The sequence below is a fragment of the Panthera onca genome, chromosome D2 (genome assembly GCF_046562875.1).
Source record: "Panthera onca isolate mPanOnc1 chromosome D2, mPanOnc1 haplotype 2, whole genome shotgun sequence".
NCBI classification, from domain to species: domain Eukaryota; kingdom Metazoa; phylum Chordata; class Mammalia; order Carnivora; family Felidae; genus Panthera; species Panthera onca.
This window is the reverse complement of record NC_138349.1, coordinates 57,310,461-57,327,602: the sequence shown is the minus strand read 5'-3', so window position 1 is coordinate 57,327,602 and position 17,142 is coordinate 57,310,461. Positions and strand designations below refer to the sequence as shown.

The 17,142-nt window shown below is 47.2% G+C and overlaps 1 protein-coding gene across 1 annotated transcript in view; it reads left to right on the top strand.

Annotated features, from left to right (window-relative positions):
- The window catches only part of HK1 (hexokinase 1), a 124,210-nt gene that overhangs the window by 34,522 nt on the left and 72,546 nt on the right, over positions 1-17,142 (top strand). Inside the window, exons 3-4 of the mRNA XM_078434322.2 lie at positions 1,252-1,361; positions 4,919-4,969. Coding sequence (XP_078290448.1) covers positions 1,335-1,361; positions 4,919-4,969 — 78 coding nt within the window. The 5' untranslated portion in view covers positions 1,252-1,334. The remainder of the gene's footprint in view (positions 1-1,251; positions 1,362-4,918; positions 4,970-17,142) is intronic.

Sequence of the window (17,142 nt, the reverse complement as noted above, 5' to 3'; positions counted from 1 at the left end):
CAGAATTCATTTCTGGGGCACTTGGGTGGCTCTGTCAGTTAAGAGTCTGACTCTTGGTTTTGGCTCAGGTCATGATCTCATGGTTCATGGGATCGAGTCCAATGTTGGGCTCTGTGCTGACCACACAGAGCCTGCTTGGGATTCTGTCCCTCTCTCTCTGCCCCTCCCCCGTTTGTGTGTGCATTCTCTCTCAACATAAACTTAAAAAATAAATAAATAAAAATAAATATTTTTAAAAAGAACTTATTTCTATAGGAGTAAAGGTGATTTTAATTTTTAAACTACTTGCCTGTATTTTGTGACTTTCTTGGTATGATGAGTGTGCATTGCTTTTATAATTAGAGAAGTGATTTTTTTACCCAGAGCTACACCCTACCCTGTTTAAATTAGGGGAAAAGAATGACACTGTGGTGAATATTGCACTTCTGAAATTTGGGCTTTGGAGTTGCCTTGGCTAATGTCCATTTCTATTGGATTTCCGCCCTAAAGCAAGACCCTACTTTCAGATCTCTTTGTTTTTTAATTTTTAAAAAAAAAAAAAATTTTTTTTAACGTTTATTTATTTTTGAGACAGAGAGAGACAGAGTGTGAACAGGGAAGGGGCAGAGAGAGAGGGAGACACAGAATCGGAAACAGGCTCCAGGCTCTGAGCTGTCAGCACAGAGCCCGACGCGGGGCTCAAACCCACAGACCGTGAGATCATGACCTGAGCCGAAGTCGGACGCTTAACCGACTGAGCCACCCAGGCGCCCCTGTTTTTTAATTTTTAATTTTAAAAAATTTTAAATCTTTATTTACTTTTGAGAGAGAGAAAGAGAGAGACAGAGAGAGACAGAGTGCAAGTGAGGGAGGAACAGAGAGAGAGGGAGACACAGAATCTGAAGCAGGCTCCAGGCTCCGAGCTGTCAGCACAGAGCCCGACGCGGGGTTGGAACTCACAACCACAAGTTCATGACCTGAGCTGAAGTCGGACGCTCGACCGACTGAGCCACCCAAGAACCCCTCAGATCTCTTTGAGAGTAGACAAGGCTGTAGTTGGTGAGGAGACACCACCTCCAGACAGGGCTCCAGTGAATTTCTTCTAGAATAGTATCCTGACATTTTACTTCGGATTACGGATCCTTCTGGAAACAGGGGCCTGAACCTGCCCCCGGTCCTCAGTAGCGGTGTGTTTAGCCTCCCGGCTGGTGAGGAGAGGAATGAGACTGACGAACCCTTGACTCTTCCTCCTTTGGGTTTGCTTTTCTCCAGGCCTCCTAGCCCGGACTGCTGAGAGCAGAAGAGAAGAAAGAACCAGAAGAGAAGGAAGAACCCGGGCATAGCAGGTGCCCACCATGGGGCAGAGCTGCCAGCGAGGATGCGTAAGCTCTCCCCTTGCTTTTCTCTAACTTCACGTGGCCACTTGCACCGCTCAGCCCGGCCCACCCTCCTGCAGGCTGTTAGGTCAGGGTCCACTTTATAGGATGGAAACCCAGACCAGGAGCACAGCAGAGACATGTTATGGGATGAGGCAGGAGGCCCTCAGATCCAGCCTCTGACTCTCTGTGCAGTTTAATTTTTACCTGGGCCAGATAGGTCCTGACCAAGGGGAGCCCAGGGGGTCATTCACGTAACCCCTCGGTTAATCACTTCTTAGATCGTTACGCTGCAAAGTCATGAATGTGTGTCGAGAACGGGAGTGTGGCCTTTTCTAAGACAAGCCTTCCATGGCCCTGTAAAAGCAGAAACCCATCCTTGCCTCTTACAGAGAGCCCAGCTCCTCCCCTGGATGTTGAAACAAACCTTGGAAAATGTTTATGGGACAAATGATGTTCTGAGTAGCTGGCTCATTTTCAGTTAACCTGTGCTGCACAGGGTCCCTTTGGGGCAAGGACTACCGATGCTCCCCCTTTATAGTCTGGGAAATCGAGGTACAATGTGGTTTAAGCCCAGCAACAAACACACAGCTGGGCCTTAAGGAATGCCCCGGGGACAGAATTCCCCCAGAGCAGCATGTCAGTCACTGCTGTGAAAACTTCCCTGGTCAGTGCGTGGGTGACAAATTAGCTCCCAGATAGCATGTGAGAGTGGGGAGGAGGGACCACAAACTCAAGCAGCTGCTGTTCCCCTCCATGTGAGGTGGGGGGGGGGGTGGCAGGCAACTTTCCCTCAGTCCTCCGGGCCCGGCTTGAAAAGGCCCCCTTCATCTAAGGAGGGCTTTGCAATGTCCAGCCCCACATCCTTCCTACCTCGCAGGGCTTTGAGAGAATTGAATTTGACCCCGCTTCTCACACCCAAGTGGAAACTCAGTGTAACCTGACCAGTTACAGTGAGCAGGGGAGGCCGCTAAATACATAAACCTGAAAACTCCTTGGGTCCCCATCCCGCAATGCCTGTCCCTTCTCTCCTCCTTCTCTCCTCTCTACTCCACAAACAGGGTGAACAAAGCTTTGCCTGCTCTGGGAAAGGAGTACCTCCAGCCCAGGAGATTTGTCTGGGATGTCATCGCCACCTCTCGTGGTCCCCACTGTCCCCTTCCTGTGCCCCCACCTGGCCTCGCAAGCCTCGGGCAGGATGCCACTGAGGGCTTAAAGGAGGCCAGGCCTGCTTAGGAGAGGTGGCACAAAGCAGCCAGTGTCACAGGCTCCACATGGCGGTCAGCAGGCTTGGGCACCGGCACTTGGAGTTCAGTGTCAATCTGTGGAATGTCCGGCGGGTCCTCTGTGGTCCTTGGGGGTCCAGAGAGGGGAGCACAGGCTCGGGGATCTCAGACACGAGTAGAAACCCAGGAGTTGGAAATCGGTTTGAGTCTCAAGTGGTGCGTGTGAGTTGTAGTTACTGCCCCGTGTCTCTAGGAGTCTGTGATCTTTACTGTAACTTTCTACGAGCAGCGGCTCTGTGCCAGCCCCTTCTCACGGTCTCCTTAAATGTTGACAAAGTTCCAATGAAGTAGGCAGCATTCTCATCTCTCAGATGGGAACCCAGAGGCTTAGGAAAGGGAAATTCCTTGCCTAATTTTACACAGCTCATCAGTGACAGATCTAGAACTTCAACTCAGGTCCCTCTGGCTCCAAGTCTGTGCGCTTTCTGCCTCCACGACAAACTCAAGGCTGTAGGTGAGGCGCGTGATGCCAACCGTAACTGCCGAAGGACATTCCTATTTCCTATTTTGAGTTGGTCCAGGTTTAGAAGTGTTGTGCTCTGGATATTGAATTCCCACTCTTTTTTTTTTTAATTTTTTTTTTAACGTTTATTTATTTTTGAGACAGAGAGAGACAGAGCATGAGCGGGGGAGGGTCAGAGAGAGAGGGAGACACAGAATCTGAAACAGGCTCCAGGCTCTGAGCTGTCAGCACAGAGCCCGACGCGGAGCTCGAACCCATGGACCTTGAGATCATGACCTGAGCTGAAGTCGGACGCTCAACCGACTGAGCCACCCAGGCGCCCCTGAATTCCCACTCTTAATCTAAGGCAGGGCCAAAAATGATACGGTCCATTCAGTTCCTTTCTCCTTGGCTCCTTGCTTGTTCCAAGCTACAGAGAGTATTTTGTGTTGTTTCCTTATGCTCAATTCTCATGACAGCCTGTAAATATCTGCAAGGCTTCTTTCGAGCCCTTTCAGTAGCTAGTCTGCTCTCATGGGTATCAGTGTAAAGCCTAGACTGTTTGGTTTTCAGCCAAGTGGAAAACTTGCCTAGATTGTCCTGGTCACTTGGGTTGCCTCTGGGATGCCTTTTCTTGCTTCCCTAGGACCATGATTTCTACAGAGCTTCTCTGATTAGCAGCCTACTCAGAAGAGGGCACGGTTTATTCAGTTCATGAACAATAATCATTTACCGAGCACCTGCTCTAGGTGAGGCAAGGCAGGAAGTGCTGAAAAGATGGTCTCTGCCCTTCAGGGAGGATCCATGGGTTACCCCCCGCCTCTACGACCCCGATTCTTATGGGGACTGGCTGCATGTCTGTGGGCCGCTGTGCAACCTTCTAGAAACCCCAGGCCCCTTCCTTATAAAGTGGGGTTGCCTCTTGTGCTCTGTCACTTAGCATTCCTTGCCTTCTCACCACCCCACCCCCCAGACTGGTAGTTGCAAGAGTCCCAAGAACAGCAAGAGAGGGCCGGCCTGAGCACAAGCGTGGCTGAAGCTACTGCTTGTGTCGTGCTGTTACCATCCTACTGGCTAAAGCCAGTCACACAGCCAAACCCAGAGTCGCCGTGGGAGGAGACTACAGAGAATAGTATGGGTACAGGGAGGAGAACCATTATGGCTGTTTTCCGCAAACAATTTCCTACATCTTCCTTATCCCTTCAGCCGCCATCATGAAGAAATCTACATGGGCCTCGCTCTTACTGGCAGCAGCTTCCAAAACCTGTGAGGCATGGGAGGTTGTAAGAGGGGTATGAAACGGCAGGATGCTAACTCATCCAGCTGGCTGCTACTTGATGGCCACATTCTCACCGTGTTCTTCTGGCAAGTATTGCATCCTGCAATCTTGGGGACACGGTGTGGCCAATGGTTCAGCAGGGACGGACCCCTGTGTTCCCATAGCTCCCCCCTACACCTCTCCAGCAGCTCAGCACTGCGCGTTCACTGTTGATTGACTCATCCGTCTTCCCTGGTGGATTGTGGGCTCCCTGCAGGCGGAGCCACCATTGTTTTTCATCTTTGAACCCCCCACTTCCTAGCACAGAACCTGCACATTCGTAAGCACCTAACCCATGCTGATGTGAATAAATTCACGAATAAGACATTTCTGAGCTCTGCTGTGCTTCATCCAGATTAGGGCTAATCATCTTAGAATTTACTCAGCGATTTCGGGGTTACTTACAGTTACCGTCGCTTTCTGAGCACGACTGATAAGTTATGAGCATCAATATGTTTTGAGTGCAAGTTGCTAAGATGCCTTTGTAACACCTTATTTTGTTCCGTGTTTCTTTAAGAGTGAAGAAGCATCTGAAAAGCCCATCAAGCCCCCACTTACTGAAGTTAAGGTAAGAAGCTTAAATGTCCTTTCCATTTCCTGTAACATTTTCTGTCAAAGAGAGAGCGTCTGTGGCAATTCCCTTTGGGCATTCTGACCCTGGTTCCAGTGAGCCAAGCAGCCCTATAATGGATTCCCCCGGGGGCTGTGCTGGGGGTGGGGAGAGCATCTACCTCTAACCTGTTCCTCCCCGGGCCCAGCCCACCCCACCCCACAGGACAGGTGCTTTGTGAGGGGGCCTTTGCTACTAGGTTGTTCTCCTAGCCCTTTCTTGGGAGCAAAATACTGAGTGTCAGAGCTAAACACAGGACCTTCCTGCATTTGGAGCTACATGGCATACCGACTGTGGGAGAGGCTCCAGAGAGAGAGAATACAAGGGTCTCTCCCCTGTCTTGTCTTTTCCCAGTGTGTCGAATCAGGCACGCCAGGAACTTGGTACCCATCCCCTCTGCACTTGAACACGGACAAGTTTCAGTTCTTTCCTATTGACATAGCCCAGATGGTTCCAAGTCAGAGAATTTTCTGTGCTATTTGTGATGGCCTACCGCCTGCCCTCTCATTCCCCACGCGGGCACTTGGCTGTGCCTTTAGAGGTGCAGTAGAGTGAATCTGAGGGGCGTTGCTTCATGGGAAGGTGGGGAGGTGGAGTACTGAAAGAGTCAGTTTGCTGGGAGAAAAAGGCAGTAACTTTTGATTTCTCCTGCACCTGGGTCCTCCTGCATCTAGTCCAAGGTGAGGTCCGAGGCTGGGCCTGGAATCACAGTCCCCTCTGCCTTGCTTCTTATTCCACCATCAAGCAGCCATATTCTTGTTCTTTCAAAAACGAAGAAGAGACTCCAGCCTTTGAGCACTTACGGCTGAGAAGCGAAGTTCAACATGCAAAAAAGGAAAAAGTTGCAGTGTGTGTCTTAGGAGCAGATGAGGGAGGGATCTGCCCTGTCTTGGGGAGAGAAAGAAGGTTGGAGAGAGGAGGTGAGATTTACAGACAGTCTTGAAGCAGAAGAAGCAATCGGTGGGCCAGGAAGGACATTCCAGGGGCAAACAGCAGCAAGGGCAAACGCAGAGCCTGTGAAAGATGGAAAGAAGCCTGGAGGCTGCCTGGTGTGGTGCTGGTAGGGAAGGCAGGAAGGGAGGCTAATGACATTGGGTGGGGCTGGCACTGGATGTCTGGGTAAGGAACTCTATGGAAGAGGCCCAAAAGATCTTTAGGCTGAGGAATCATGTGATTAAATTGTGTTCTGTCTGGGGCGCCTGGGTGGCTCAGTCGCTTAAGTGGCCGACTTCGGCTCAGGTCGTGATCTCGCGGTTCGTGGGTTCGAGCCCCGCATCGGGCTCTGTGCTGACGGCTCGGAGCCTGGAGCCTGCTTCGGATTCTGTGTCTCCCTCTCTCTCTGCCCCTTGCCTGCTCACACTCTGTCTCCCTGTCTCTCAAAAATAAATAAACATAAAAAAAAAATTGTGTTCTGTCTGGAAGCAGCAAGGAGCATGAGCCTTGAGCCTCCAGGAAACCAGACGGGGGGCGGGGGGGTGGGTAGTGGGGCTGAGAGTAGAGACATCTCGAGAGATGGTGTGTGTGCAAAATGGTGCACCTCAGAGTGGAAAGAACAAAGTACTACCAGTTCCATTGTTACCAATTTTTAAAGACCAATCAGCATGGTAGCCTTGCTTGGTGAACCTTCTAGATGGCTACTTGTATCATCTTGTACTCAGGGTCTCTCACAATGAGGAGAGCCTGATAGGGGTCCCTACCTTTGTTTCCAGGGCTATTTTTAGCGTATTATGAGGCATCACCATCTTATAACTCCCTGGTTGAGGAAGTTTTATATATCATATTATCTGGATGTATGATAGATATATGATATCTATAATACATATCATATTAACTAGGATGACCCTCACAAAATGAGCAAGTGGCTTAGAGAGGTTTCTGCACAGAAACTATGGATTAAAGCTAATGAACAATGGAGCTCCTGGTTGGATCAGTCGGAAGAGAGAGCGAGAGAACAACTCTCAATCTCAAGGTCATGAGTTTGAGCCTCATGCTGGGTATAGAGATTACTAAAAATAAATAAACTTAAAAACAAAACAATCTAATGAACAAGGAGAACATAAGAGCACTGATTCATTTCCTATCCCTGGTACAAGCTCCTCATCAGCCACATCTTGGGTTTAAAAGAAATAAAAGATCTGATCAGATACAATAAGTAGTCAGAAAAAGAAAATGGGCCAGGCTATTTGAATTCTGGCTTTATTCTGTATGTCACTAATGATAAACTAATCTCTATGTATACAAAGGGCTTGAGATAATTAGGTAATGATACTATTAGGCCACTACATTTTAAAATAGTTAATTTCATCCTTGTGTCTTTTTTTAAAATTGAAGTATAATTTGCTAGCAGTCAAATGCATAAAGCCTAAGTGTTGGCTCAAGAAGTTTGAACACATGTATATACCTATATAACTACCACCCAGTTCAAGATATAGAATATTTTCATCACCCCCCAAAATCTCATGTCCCTTTCCAGCCACTACTTTCCCATCCCCTGTCCTGAGGATATCATTGTTCTGACTTCTATCACCATAGGTTAGTTTTCCTGTTCTTGAACCTCACTTAAATGTAATCATACATGTGTGCTCTTTTGTACCTGGCTTTCTATATTTTTATTTGCTGCATGTATTGAATTCATTCCTACATGGTCTTTTATATAGAAAATCCTAAGGTATACTCACACACACACACACACACACACATGTGTGCACGCATGCACATGTAGAATAAACACATTCAGCAAGGTTGCAGAATACAAAATCGATATATGAAAATCAATTGTTCTTCCATACATTTGCAAGGAACAATAAAAAAATGAAACTAAGAAAACAGTTTCATTTATAATAGCATCAGAAAGAACACAATACTTAGGAATAAACTTAAAAGAAATTCAAGACTTATATTCTGCAAACTACAAAACATTGTTGAAGAAAATTGAAGAAATCTAAATAAATGGAAAGACATTCGTGTTCATGAATTGGAAGACTTAATATTAAGTTAGCAATACTCCCCAAATTGATCTACAGATTCAACACAATCCCTATCAAAAACACAGCTGGCGGGCACCTAGGTGGCTCAGTCAGTTAAGTGTCTGACTTTGTCTCAGGTCGTGATCTCACAGTTCATGAGTTCGAGCCCCGCATTGGGCTCTGTGCTGATAGCTCAGAGCCTGGAACCTGCTTCAGACTCTGTCTCTCCCTCTCTCTCTGCCCCTCCCCTGCTCTTGCTCTCTCTCTCTCTCTCTGAAAAATGAATAAACACTAAAAAAAAAATTAAAAAAAACTAGGTGGCTTCTTTGCAGAAATTGGTAAATTAATCCTAAAATCCATATGGAAATGGAAGGTACTCAAGTTAGCCAAGACATCTTGAATAAGAAGAAAGCCAAGGAATTCACGTTTCCTGTTTGCAAAACTTATAAAGCTACAGTGATCAAGACAGCATTGTACCAGCATAAGGATAGACCTATAGATCAATGGAATAGAATTGAGAGTCCAGAGATAAACCTTTACATTTACAGTCATTTGGTTTTCACAGGGGTATGAAAAAAAATCAATGGTGTAAGGGTAATCTCTTCAACAAATGGTGCTATGACAATTGGATATCCACATGCGAAAGAATGACGTTGAATCCCTACCTCATACCATATACAAAAACTAACTCACAATGGATCAAAGACCTAAATGCAATAGCTAAAATTATAAAACTCTTAGGAGAACACATCGATGTGAATCTTTATGACTTTGGATTTGGCAGTGGTTTCTTAATATGATACCTGTTATGGGCTGGATTGTGTCCCTCCACTCCCTAACTTATATGTTGAAGTTTTAACTCTTAGGACTTCAGAATGTAGTCATATCTGGAAATATTTAAAGAGGTAATTTAAAACGAGGTCTTTAGAATGGGCCCTATTCCAATCTGACTGGCATATTTTCAAGAGAGGAAATTTGGACACATGAAGAGACATCATAGATGTGTGCACATAGGGAGAAGACCATGTGAGGATGGGGGCTATCTGCAAGCTGAGGAAAGAGTCCTTAGAAGAAACCAAACCTTCCCACATCTTGATCTTGGACTTCTAGCCTCCAGAACTGTGAGAAGATACATTTCTGTTGTTTAAGGCACCTAGTCTGTGGTATTTTACGAAAACGCTAGTAAATTAATGCAACACCAAAAGAACCCCAAAAGTGGAAACAACCAAAGACCCATCAATTGTTGAATGAGTAAACAAATGGTGGTATATCCACACAATAGAATATTATTCAGAAATAAAAAGGACTGAAGTCCAGATATGTACTACAATGTGAATGGACTTTAAAAACTTGCTGAATGAAAGAAGCCAGTCACCAAAGACCACATACTGTGTGATTCCATGTCTATGAAATGTCCAGGATAGGCAAATCTGTAGAGATGGGAAGTAGATTGGTAGTTGCCTAGGGCCAGGGAGCATGGGAGCTTGGGGGATGACAGCTAATGGGTACAATGTTTCGTTTGGGGATCACAAAAATGTTCTAAAAATGATTGTGGTGAGGATGTCACAACTCTGCAATTATGTTAAAAATCATTGAACCGTACACTTTAAATGGGTGAATTATATGGTATGTGAATTGTATCTCAGTAAAACTGTTACCAAAGGGGGAGAAAGCGTTCCATTTTTTTACCTGAGAAGTAGGAGTTATGTAGAGATCTAATATGATTTTTTTATCCTCTCACTTTCTCATAGACATTTGGGTTGTTTCTAGTTTGGGCTATTATTAATAAAGTGCTGTGAACATTTGTGTGCAAATGTCCAAATATGGACATATGCTTTAATTTCTCTTGGGTAAATACCCAGGAATGGAATCTCCAGATCATGGGGTAGGTATATGTTAAACTTTTTTAGGAAGAGCCAAGAGCACCTGGGTGGCTCAGTCAGTTAAGCATCTGACTTGGGCTGAGCTCATGATCTCATAGTTTGTGAGTTCTAGCCCCACATTGGGCTCTGTACTGACAGCTCAGAGCCTGGAGACTGCTTTGGATTCTGTGTCTCCCTCTCCTTCTGTACTCTGTCTCTCTTTCTCTCTCACTCTTTCTCAAAAATAAGTAAACATTAAAAAAAAATATTAAGAACAACCAAACAGTTCCAAAGTAGTGTCATTTTACACTCTCATCTGTCCCATTTATTTTCATGTCTGTTGCAGGTATTTTTTTTTTTTTTTTTGAGAGAGAGAGAGAGAATGAGAGAGAGCACAAGAGGGGAGGGGCAGTGGGAGAGGGAGAGAGAGAATCTTAACGAGGCTCCACACCTAGTGCAGAGCCCTATGCGGGGCTCAATCTCACAACCCTGAGATCATGACCTGAACCGAAATCAAGAGTTGGATGCTTAACTGATTGAGCCACCTAGGCACCCCTACGTATGTTTTATAACATAAATAATACATTAGTGCAGTCGTATGCATTGATAGTTATAAATAAATATACAGGGGCGCCTGGGTGGCTCAGCCCGTTGAGCAACCAACTCTTGATTTTGGCTTAGGTCCTGATCTACAGTTCATGAGATTGAGCCCCATGTCAGGATCTGTGCTGAGACTGTTTGGGATTCTCTCTCCCCCTCTGACCCTCCCCTGCTCATTCTCTCTCTCAAAATAAATAAATAAACATAAAAAAAGTAAATATACAGATTTCTCAGATACATGATCAAAACATTTTTACTACAGAGGATTCTGAATAGACCAGTTCTGTGGCCTGGGACTAGGAGAGACTTGATACGGCTAAAGGTTTTGCATTAGTTTTATAAGAGTGCAATAGCAAATTGCCACAAATTGGTGGTTGAATTTTTTTTTTTTTTACTATTTTAATTTTTTTTAATGTTTATTTTTTATTTTTGAAAGAGAGCGAGACAGAGACAGAGCATGAGCAGGGGAGGGGCAGAGAGAGAGGGAGACACAGAATCCGAAGCAGGTTCCAGGCTCTGAGCTGTCAGCACAGAGCCCGATGCGGGGCTCGAACTCATGGACCCTGAGACCGTGACCTGAGCTGAAGTTGGACGCTCAACCGACTGAGCCACCCAGGCGCCCTTAATTTTTTTTAATGTTATTTTAATGTTTAATTTTTAATGTTATTTTAATTTTAATTAATTAAACAACTTTAATTTTTAATGAATAAAAGTTTTTAATTTTAATTAATTGAAAATTTAAAAATTTTAATGTTATTTTATTTTTGAGCAAGAGAAAGTGAGAGAGAGGGAGAGAGAGAGAGAGAACGAGCAGGGGAGGGGCAGAGAGAGAGGGAGACACGGAATCCAAAGCGGGCTCCAGGCCCCCAGCTGTCAGCACAGAGCCCGACGGGAGGCTCAAACCCACAAACCCGTGAGTTCATGACCTGAGCTAAAGTCGAACGCTGAACCGACTGAGCCACCACGTGTCTCGTTGGTGGTTTAAAATAACAGGGATTTATTATCTCACAGTTCTGTAGGCCAGAAGTCTGAAATCCGGGTGTCAGCAGGGCGGGGCTCCCTCCCCAGGGTCTAGGCGAGGATCCTTCCTGGCCTCTTTCACTTCTGGTGGCTCCAGGCACTCCTTGGTTTGTGGCTGCAGAACCCCCTCTCTTCTTTGCCTCCACCTTCACGTGGCGTTCTCCCCCACTGTCTTCTCTTCTGCCTCTTATCAGGAAGGTCATTGGATTTAGGGACCACCGGTCATCCAGGAAGATCTCGAGATCCTCAACTGAATTATGTATGCAAAGACCCTTTTTGGCAAATACGGTCACGTGCACAGGTTATGGGGATTAGGGCATATCTTTTAGCGGGCACCATTCAGTCCTCTACAGCCCTGTTCTAGCAGAAGGAATGGGGAGGAGAGGGTGGATTCAGGAGAGTTCTTAGGTTGGACGTGTTTTGTTTTTGTTCTTGAGGCACGGACATAGGTAGACTCAATAGGGTTTAGTGACAGATTAGAGGCAAGGCATTTGGGAGGGGAAAGCCTCAAGGGTAACGGTCAGGTTTCCAGCTGATGGGAAGATGGCTCCTACCTGGGACATTCTTTTCCCAAGAAGGAAGAGGAAGCTTAGGCGTGCATAAGCAGACCACAGCCTACGCTCCATTTTGTTCTGGTGTCTGCTCACATGTCGTATCGTCAGAGAGGTCTCCCCAGTGGTTCTCTTACTCTCTGCTGTTCAACCTGGGCATCAGTTAGGGTTAGATTTGGCTGGTAGTAACGGAAAACCCTCCAACAGCAGTTGTGTTAACCCATTGGAATTTTCTTTCTCTCTCGGGTTCTAGAAATCTATGAGGCAGTCCGTAGGAGGCTGATGTGGGGCATCTTGGTGACAGGGATGCAAGCTTGTTTTGTTTTTGTTTTTGTTTTTTTTCATTGCTTGGTTTTGTGGGACTGCCATTCCCAAGGTTCTCTCATAACCCGAGACATTCCGGGGTTCTCTAGCCAGTCTGTCTCTATTTCAGCCAGTAGGAAGGAAGAATGACCATAATCACTGTGTCTTAAGGAAGGCTCCAGGAAGCTAGAATGAGATGCCCTCATTTTCACCTCTTTGGCCAGAACTTGCTCCCATGGCCACATCTAGCTGCACGGTAGATGGAGTCTTTACTCGGGGGCGGGGGGTGAGGGCTGGAGTCAGCTGAAAATTGGAGCATTCATTAGTTAAGACAAAGGGGAAATGGAAATTGTAGGATGTGTCACCTACATTCTGCTTTGTTTTTCCTCCTAGCCCCTGAGCTGACGTATATTTAATTTGTGACTTGTTTACTGTCTGTTCCTCCCCACCGGAACGTGTGGGCAGGGACTCTGTCCTGCTCACCTGCACATTTCCAGTGACTAGGAAGGACAAGCAGACTAGGTGCTTCACAAATGTTTGTTGAGGGAATAAATGACAGGCTGGGGAAGTGAGAAGAGAGAGTAAGTTTAAGAAGAAGAAAGGACTGGGATGTGAGACATACCGACTTTCAGGCGCCCATGGGGTCTCAGAGCTGACCTTCATGGGCAGTAGTTGGAAAATGAACTGGGGTTCAGGAGAGAAGTGGGGGATGGACTCTTGACACATGTGATTCTTTGGGGGAGGTGTCTGGGTGGCGCAGTCGGTTGGGAGGCTGACTCCTGATTTCGGGTCAGGTCATGGTCTCAAGTTTCGTGAGATCGAGCCCCGCGTTGGGCTTTGTGCTGACAGCACAGAGACCTGACTGGGATTCTCTCCCTCCCTCTCTGTCTCTGCCCCTCCTTCCCCAAACAAATAAATAAACATTAAAAAAAAAAAAAGAAATTTACAAAAATATACAAAGAGCAATTCTTTGGGTAGGGCACAGTGGGATGGACCCACAGGAGACAGCGAGGGAGGAGGGCATACTCAGCCAGCTCAGCTGAATCTACCAAGCCACATGCCCCCATCCCCACCGCACTGGGAAGGGCAACTGCTTCCATACCTCCCTTACGGCCCCTCTGGTCAGGTCAGTCTGCCTCACCATGTGGTCTGAGGATGCCCTTTACAAGAGAGGGCCCTGCAGAGCCAGGATCCACGTGCCCCACCTTACAAATCTAACCAAGCGTGACTCGGTACCCCAGGGGAGCAGCTCCCCGACACAGGTTTCTGGACCCCTCTGTGACTGAGGCATCACTGGGCCTGAACAGAATAAGAGAAATATAGACAATAGGATAAGACGAATATTTCACCGTTAGAGCAGTCTTGAGCCAGACTGTCTGGGCACACATTTCAGCTCTTTGCAGTAGCTGTGTGACCTTGGAGACAAGTCACTTAACCTCTCTGTGACTCAAGGGTCTCATCTATAAAATGGGGGATGTAACTAGTATTTATCTCATTAGTTTGTTCTGAGGGTCAAAAAAAATGAATCTAAGTAAAGAATTTAGAACGATACCCGGTCCACAGTAAGTTCGACCTGAGAACTAGCTATTATTATAAAGCCAGAGGTATTTTGTTTAAAAAGCAGCCCTTATTTTTCTTTCCCTGGCTTAAAACCTCTTTTCCTTTGGGAAATTATGGTGATAGGAGATGGGAATTGTAACTAAAAAATTATCTTTTCTTAGCAAAATGAAAGTCAGTACCTAGTTTTTATTTATATGTGTGCTTAATTTGCTGGCCTGTGAAACCCCACAGCCTAGGAACCCTGCCTAGACGCTGAGATGGACTCTCCTACGTGAACATTTCCTTCTATCTTTTGGAGTTAATTCTAACAGGGCAGGATTGAAGACTTTTTGTTGGCCCTGTCATGCTGCTTGTGTGTGGGCGTTGGAGAGAACTATCCCAGGAAACTCAGACTAACCAGCAAGGTGACTTTTGAGATTGCTCTGTTCCAATAAGATAGGGGCTTCCTTTGGAAAAGGAGCTGGCTTGAAGTAAGGAGCAGGGCTGGAGACAGGCAGGCCTCAGCAGTCTGGATAACCCTTCCTCCAGGCCATCATTCTTTATGCATAGCAGGCCTACTGGGCTCACAATGGTATGAGGATGGGATGTCCAACCAGCCACAGGGCCAGACTGGGCTTTCCTCGCTCCCCTGAGGGACTATCATCCCCACAGGGAAGTAGAAACCTTCTTGGGACAGAAGCTGAGACGGGTATCTCTGGACATCAGGTCCTTTCTGAGCCAGGTAAACAGCTCAGGGTTGAGCAAGGGGCAGCCAGACGGAGACCTTTATGATCCTGAAAGGGGTGGGACTTGGGTGAAGCAAGAGAGGTGCCTACGTGTGCAAGATTTAAATCTTGCATTCAAATCTTGCATCCGAGGCACCTCTCTTGCCTCATCTTAACCCCAGCCCTAACACCTGAGGCCTTGTGCCTGTAAATTCCAGCTATCAAGGGCCAAAAACTTGAAGGCCTAAGTGGGGGCAGACATTAGCGTGTATCAGTGAAGGGGCAGACTGGGTGGGGCCTGGGGCCAGCTGCAGTACCCCTGCACTGTCTGAAGGGGGCAGTGGCTGCTCAGTTCTAGCTGAGCATTGCCACGTGATAACCTGGGCCCTGTGTGACCAGACCTAAGATGCTGGCGAATCTGGATTGTATTGTATCGTATTATTTTATTTTTTGAAGTTTCTTTTGAGAGAGAGAGAGAGACGGACAGAACAGAGCACACAAGCGGGGGAGGGGCAGAGAGAGAGGGAAAGAGAGAATCCCAAGGAGGCCCCACACTGCCAGCGCAGAGCCTGATGTGGGGCTCCAACCCACAAACTGAGAGATCATGACCTGAGCCGAAGTCAAGAGCCAGATGCTTATCCGGCTGAGCTACCCAGGTGCCCCGGGAACGTGGGTTTTAAAGCAAATCTCCTAACTTTTAAGGGCTTCCTCATATTTATAAAATAGTAGGCGGGCCAAATAAGATACGCTGGAGGCCATGTTTTAGTCTGGCGGTTGCCAACTTATAACCTCTGTCATGATGCCGCCGGAAGGCAGAACTTCGGGCAAATGAAAGAGGCAGGGAGACAGGCCAGGAATGTGACCTTCCGTCCCCAGCCACTGCAGGGGCTGAGCCCTGGTGCTTCTTCGCCAGAATCCTTCTCACAAAGGAGCAAAACTGTCTGCAGAGTTGATGAGAAAGTCACCGTGAACTTGCATCTCAGTGTGCTCCACGTCCACAGGGCCACCGGGGCCCCGGAGGAACTGCGCTGGGCGTTGTCCGAGAGAGACTGCAAACGATAGTACCGGCAGGTTCATTTCAGAAATTTCCTCCAGATGTTCCCATGGCAAGTCAGCGCTTTTCATTCCAGAAGCTGGGGTTCGGACTCCGCTCCAGGTCAGTTCAGCCATCATCTGGGGCTGAGGCCTGGGCATCAACGTTTGTAAAAGCTCTCCAGGTGATCCTTTTGTGCAGCCAGGTTGAAAACCACAGATCTAACTGATAGAAATGTTGGGTCAGGATCCCTTCCAGGTGCTTCTCCTCGGAACGTGCTTCGTGTGACCACAGCCCCCCTCCCCGGAGCATCCAGGATGCCGACATGCTAGCCTTTTCTTTTTTCCCTGTCACTGTCTTTCAGACCTTAAACGTGCTCTATAACCTCCATAACCCTCATTGACTGATTAAGTGGGGATAATGATATTTGTTTTGCCCTTCTAACCTCACCAGCGTGTTATCAGGAGAAATGAGGCAATAAATGAAAAAATAAATGCTCTGTAAACCATCAGTATTATGCAAACACTGCTGTTAGAAGTGTACTTCCAGGTGCTGGGGTATGGCTTTGATCCACTGGAGAGAATTTCTGGAGTAACGTTCCTAGGGCCCTGGGTCAGATGTGGATTGTTACATCCTGACTTAGCTATGGCCTGCCTTCTCTTACTGGCAGGTGCATTTTGTGGGCGGTAGCCTGGCGTGGCTTGACCACTCCCCCCCACCCAACTCCTACAGGAGGGAGCATAGTAAATGAATAGAGACACCCAGGGGACTTCGGCCAGAGGGTAAGGCCATCTGGAGGGTGAGGGGAGATGTGTGGAACTAGATTTCCAATGCTCAGGGTCCTGTCTGCTCTTCCTTAGAGTCCGGAGAGTAATCAATCAGCAAGGGGCTTAGCTGGGTTCCAACAGCTATATGACAGCAAAAAGAAGTGGGATAATAAAGAAGCATATGAGGTGACAACTGGCATGATAAAGAGAGGACACAGGCCCAGCTCTGAGCCCAGGAGCAGTCATAGCAGTGTAACATGGGCTCTGGTCTCAGAAAGCTGTCTGATTGGGGCAGATGAGACCGGCCCCCCAGAAGACAGTCAAAAGTATCAGGCAGACTGTTATGAGTCAGTGTCACTTATCCGAGGCCCTGGCAGTGAGGTTGGGAGGACGGGGGGAAGGATGGACGGAGCACTGGCTGGGCATCAGAACTGGGTTTAAGTCCCAGCTCCGACCTCTAGCACAGCCTGACACTGGACAAGATGGCTTGCTCGTTGCGTTGCAGGTTCCTAGTCTGTAAAGAAGAGTCTTGGTCTAGATCTAGATGGATTCTGAGCATAGTCCGAGTTTCTCCTGTGGAAGTGCTGAGGCCTGGGAGATTGGGGTGAGTAGCCATGCTCAGGAGAGGCTTTTATGGGGAGGGTGGGAGAGCTGGGCCTTCGGTGAGACTGACACTTGGTCAGGTCAGCGGGAGGTGAGCAGAGAAGACAGGGCAAGCAAGGAAATATGCGCAGGGGCTTAAACGGAACGGACTCAGGGGGGCCG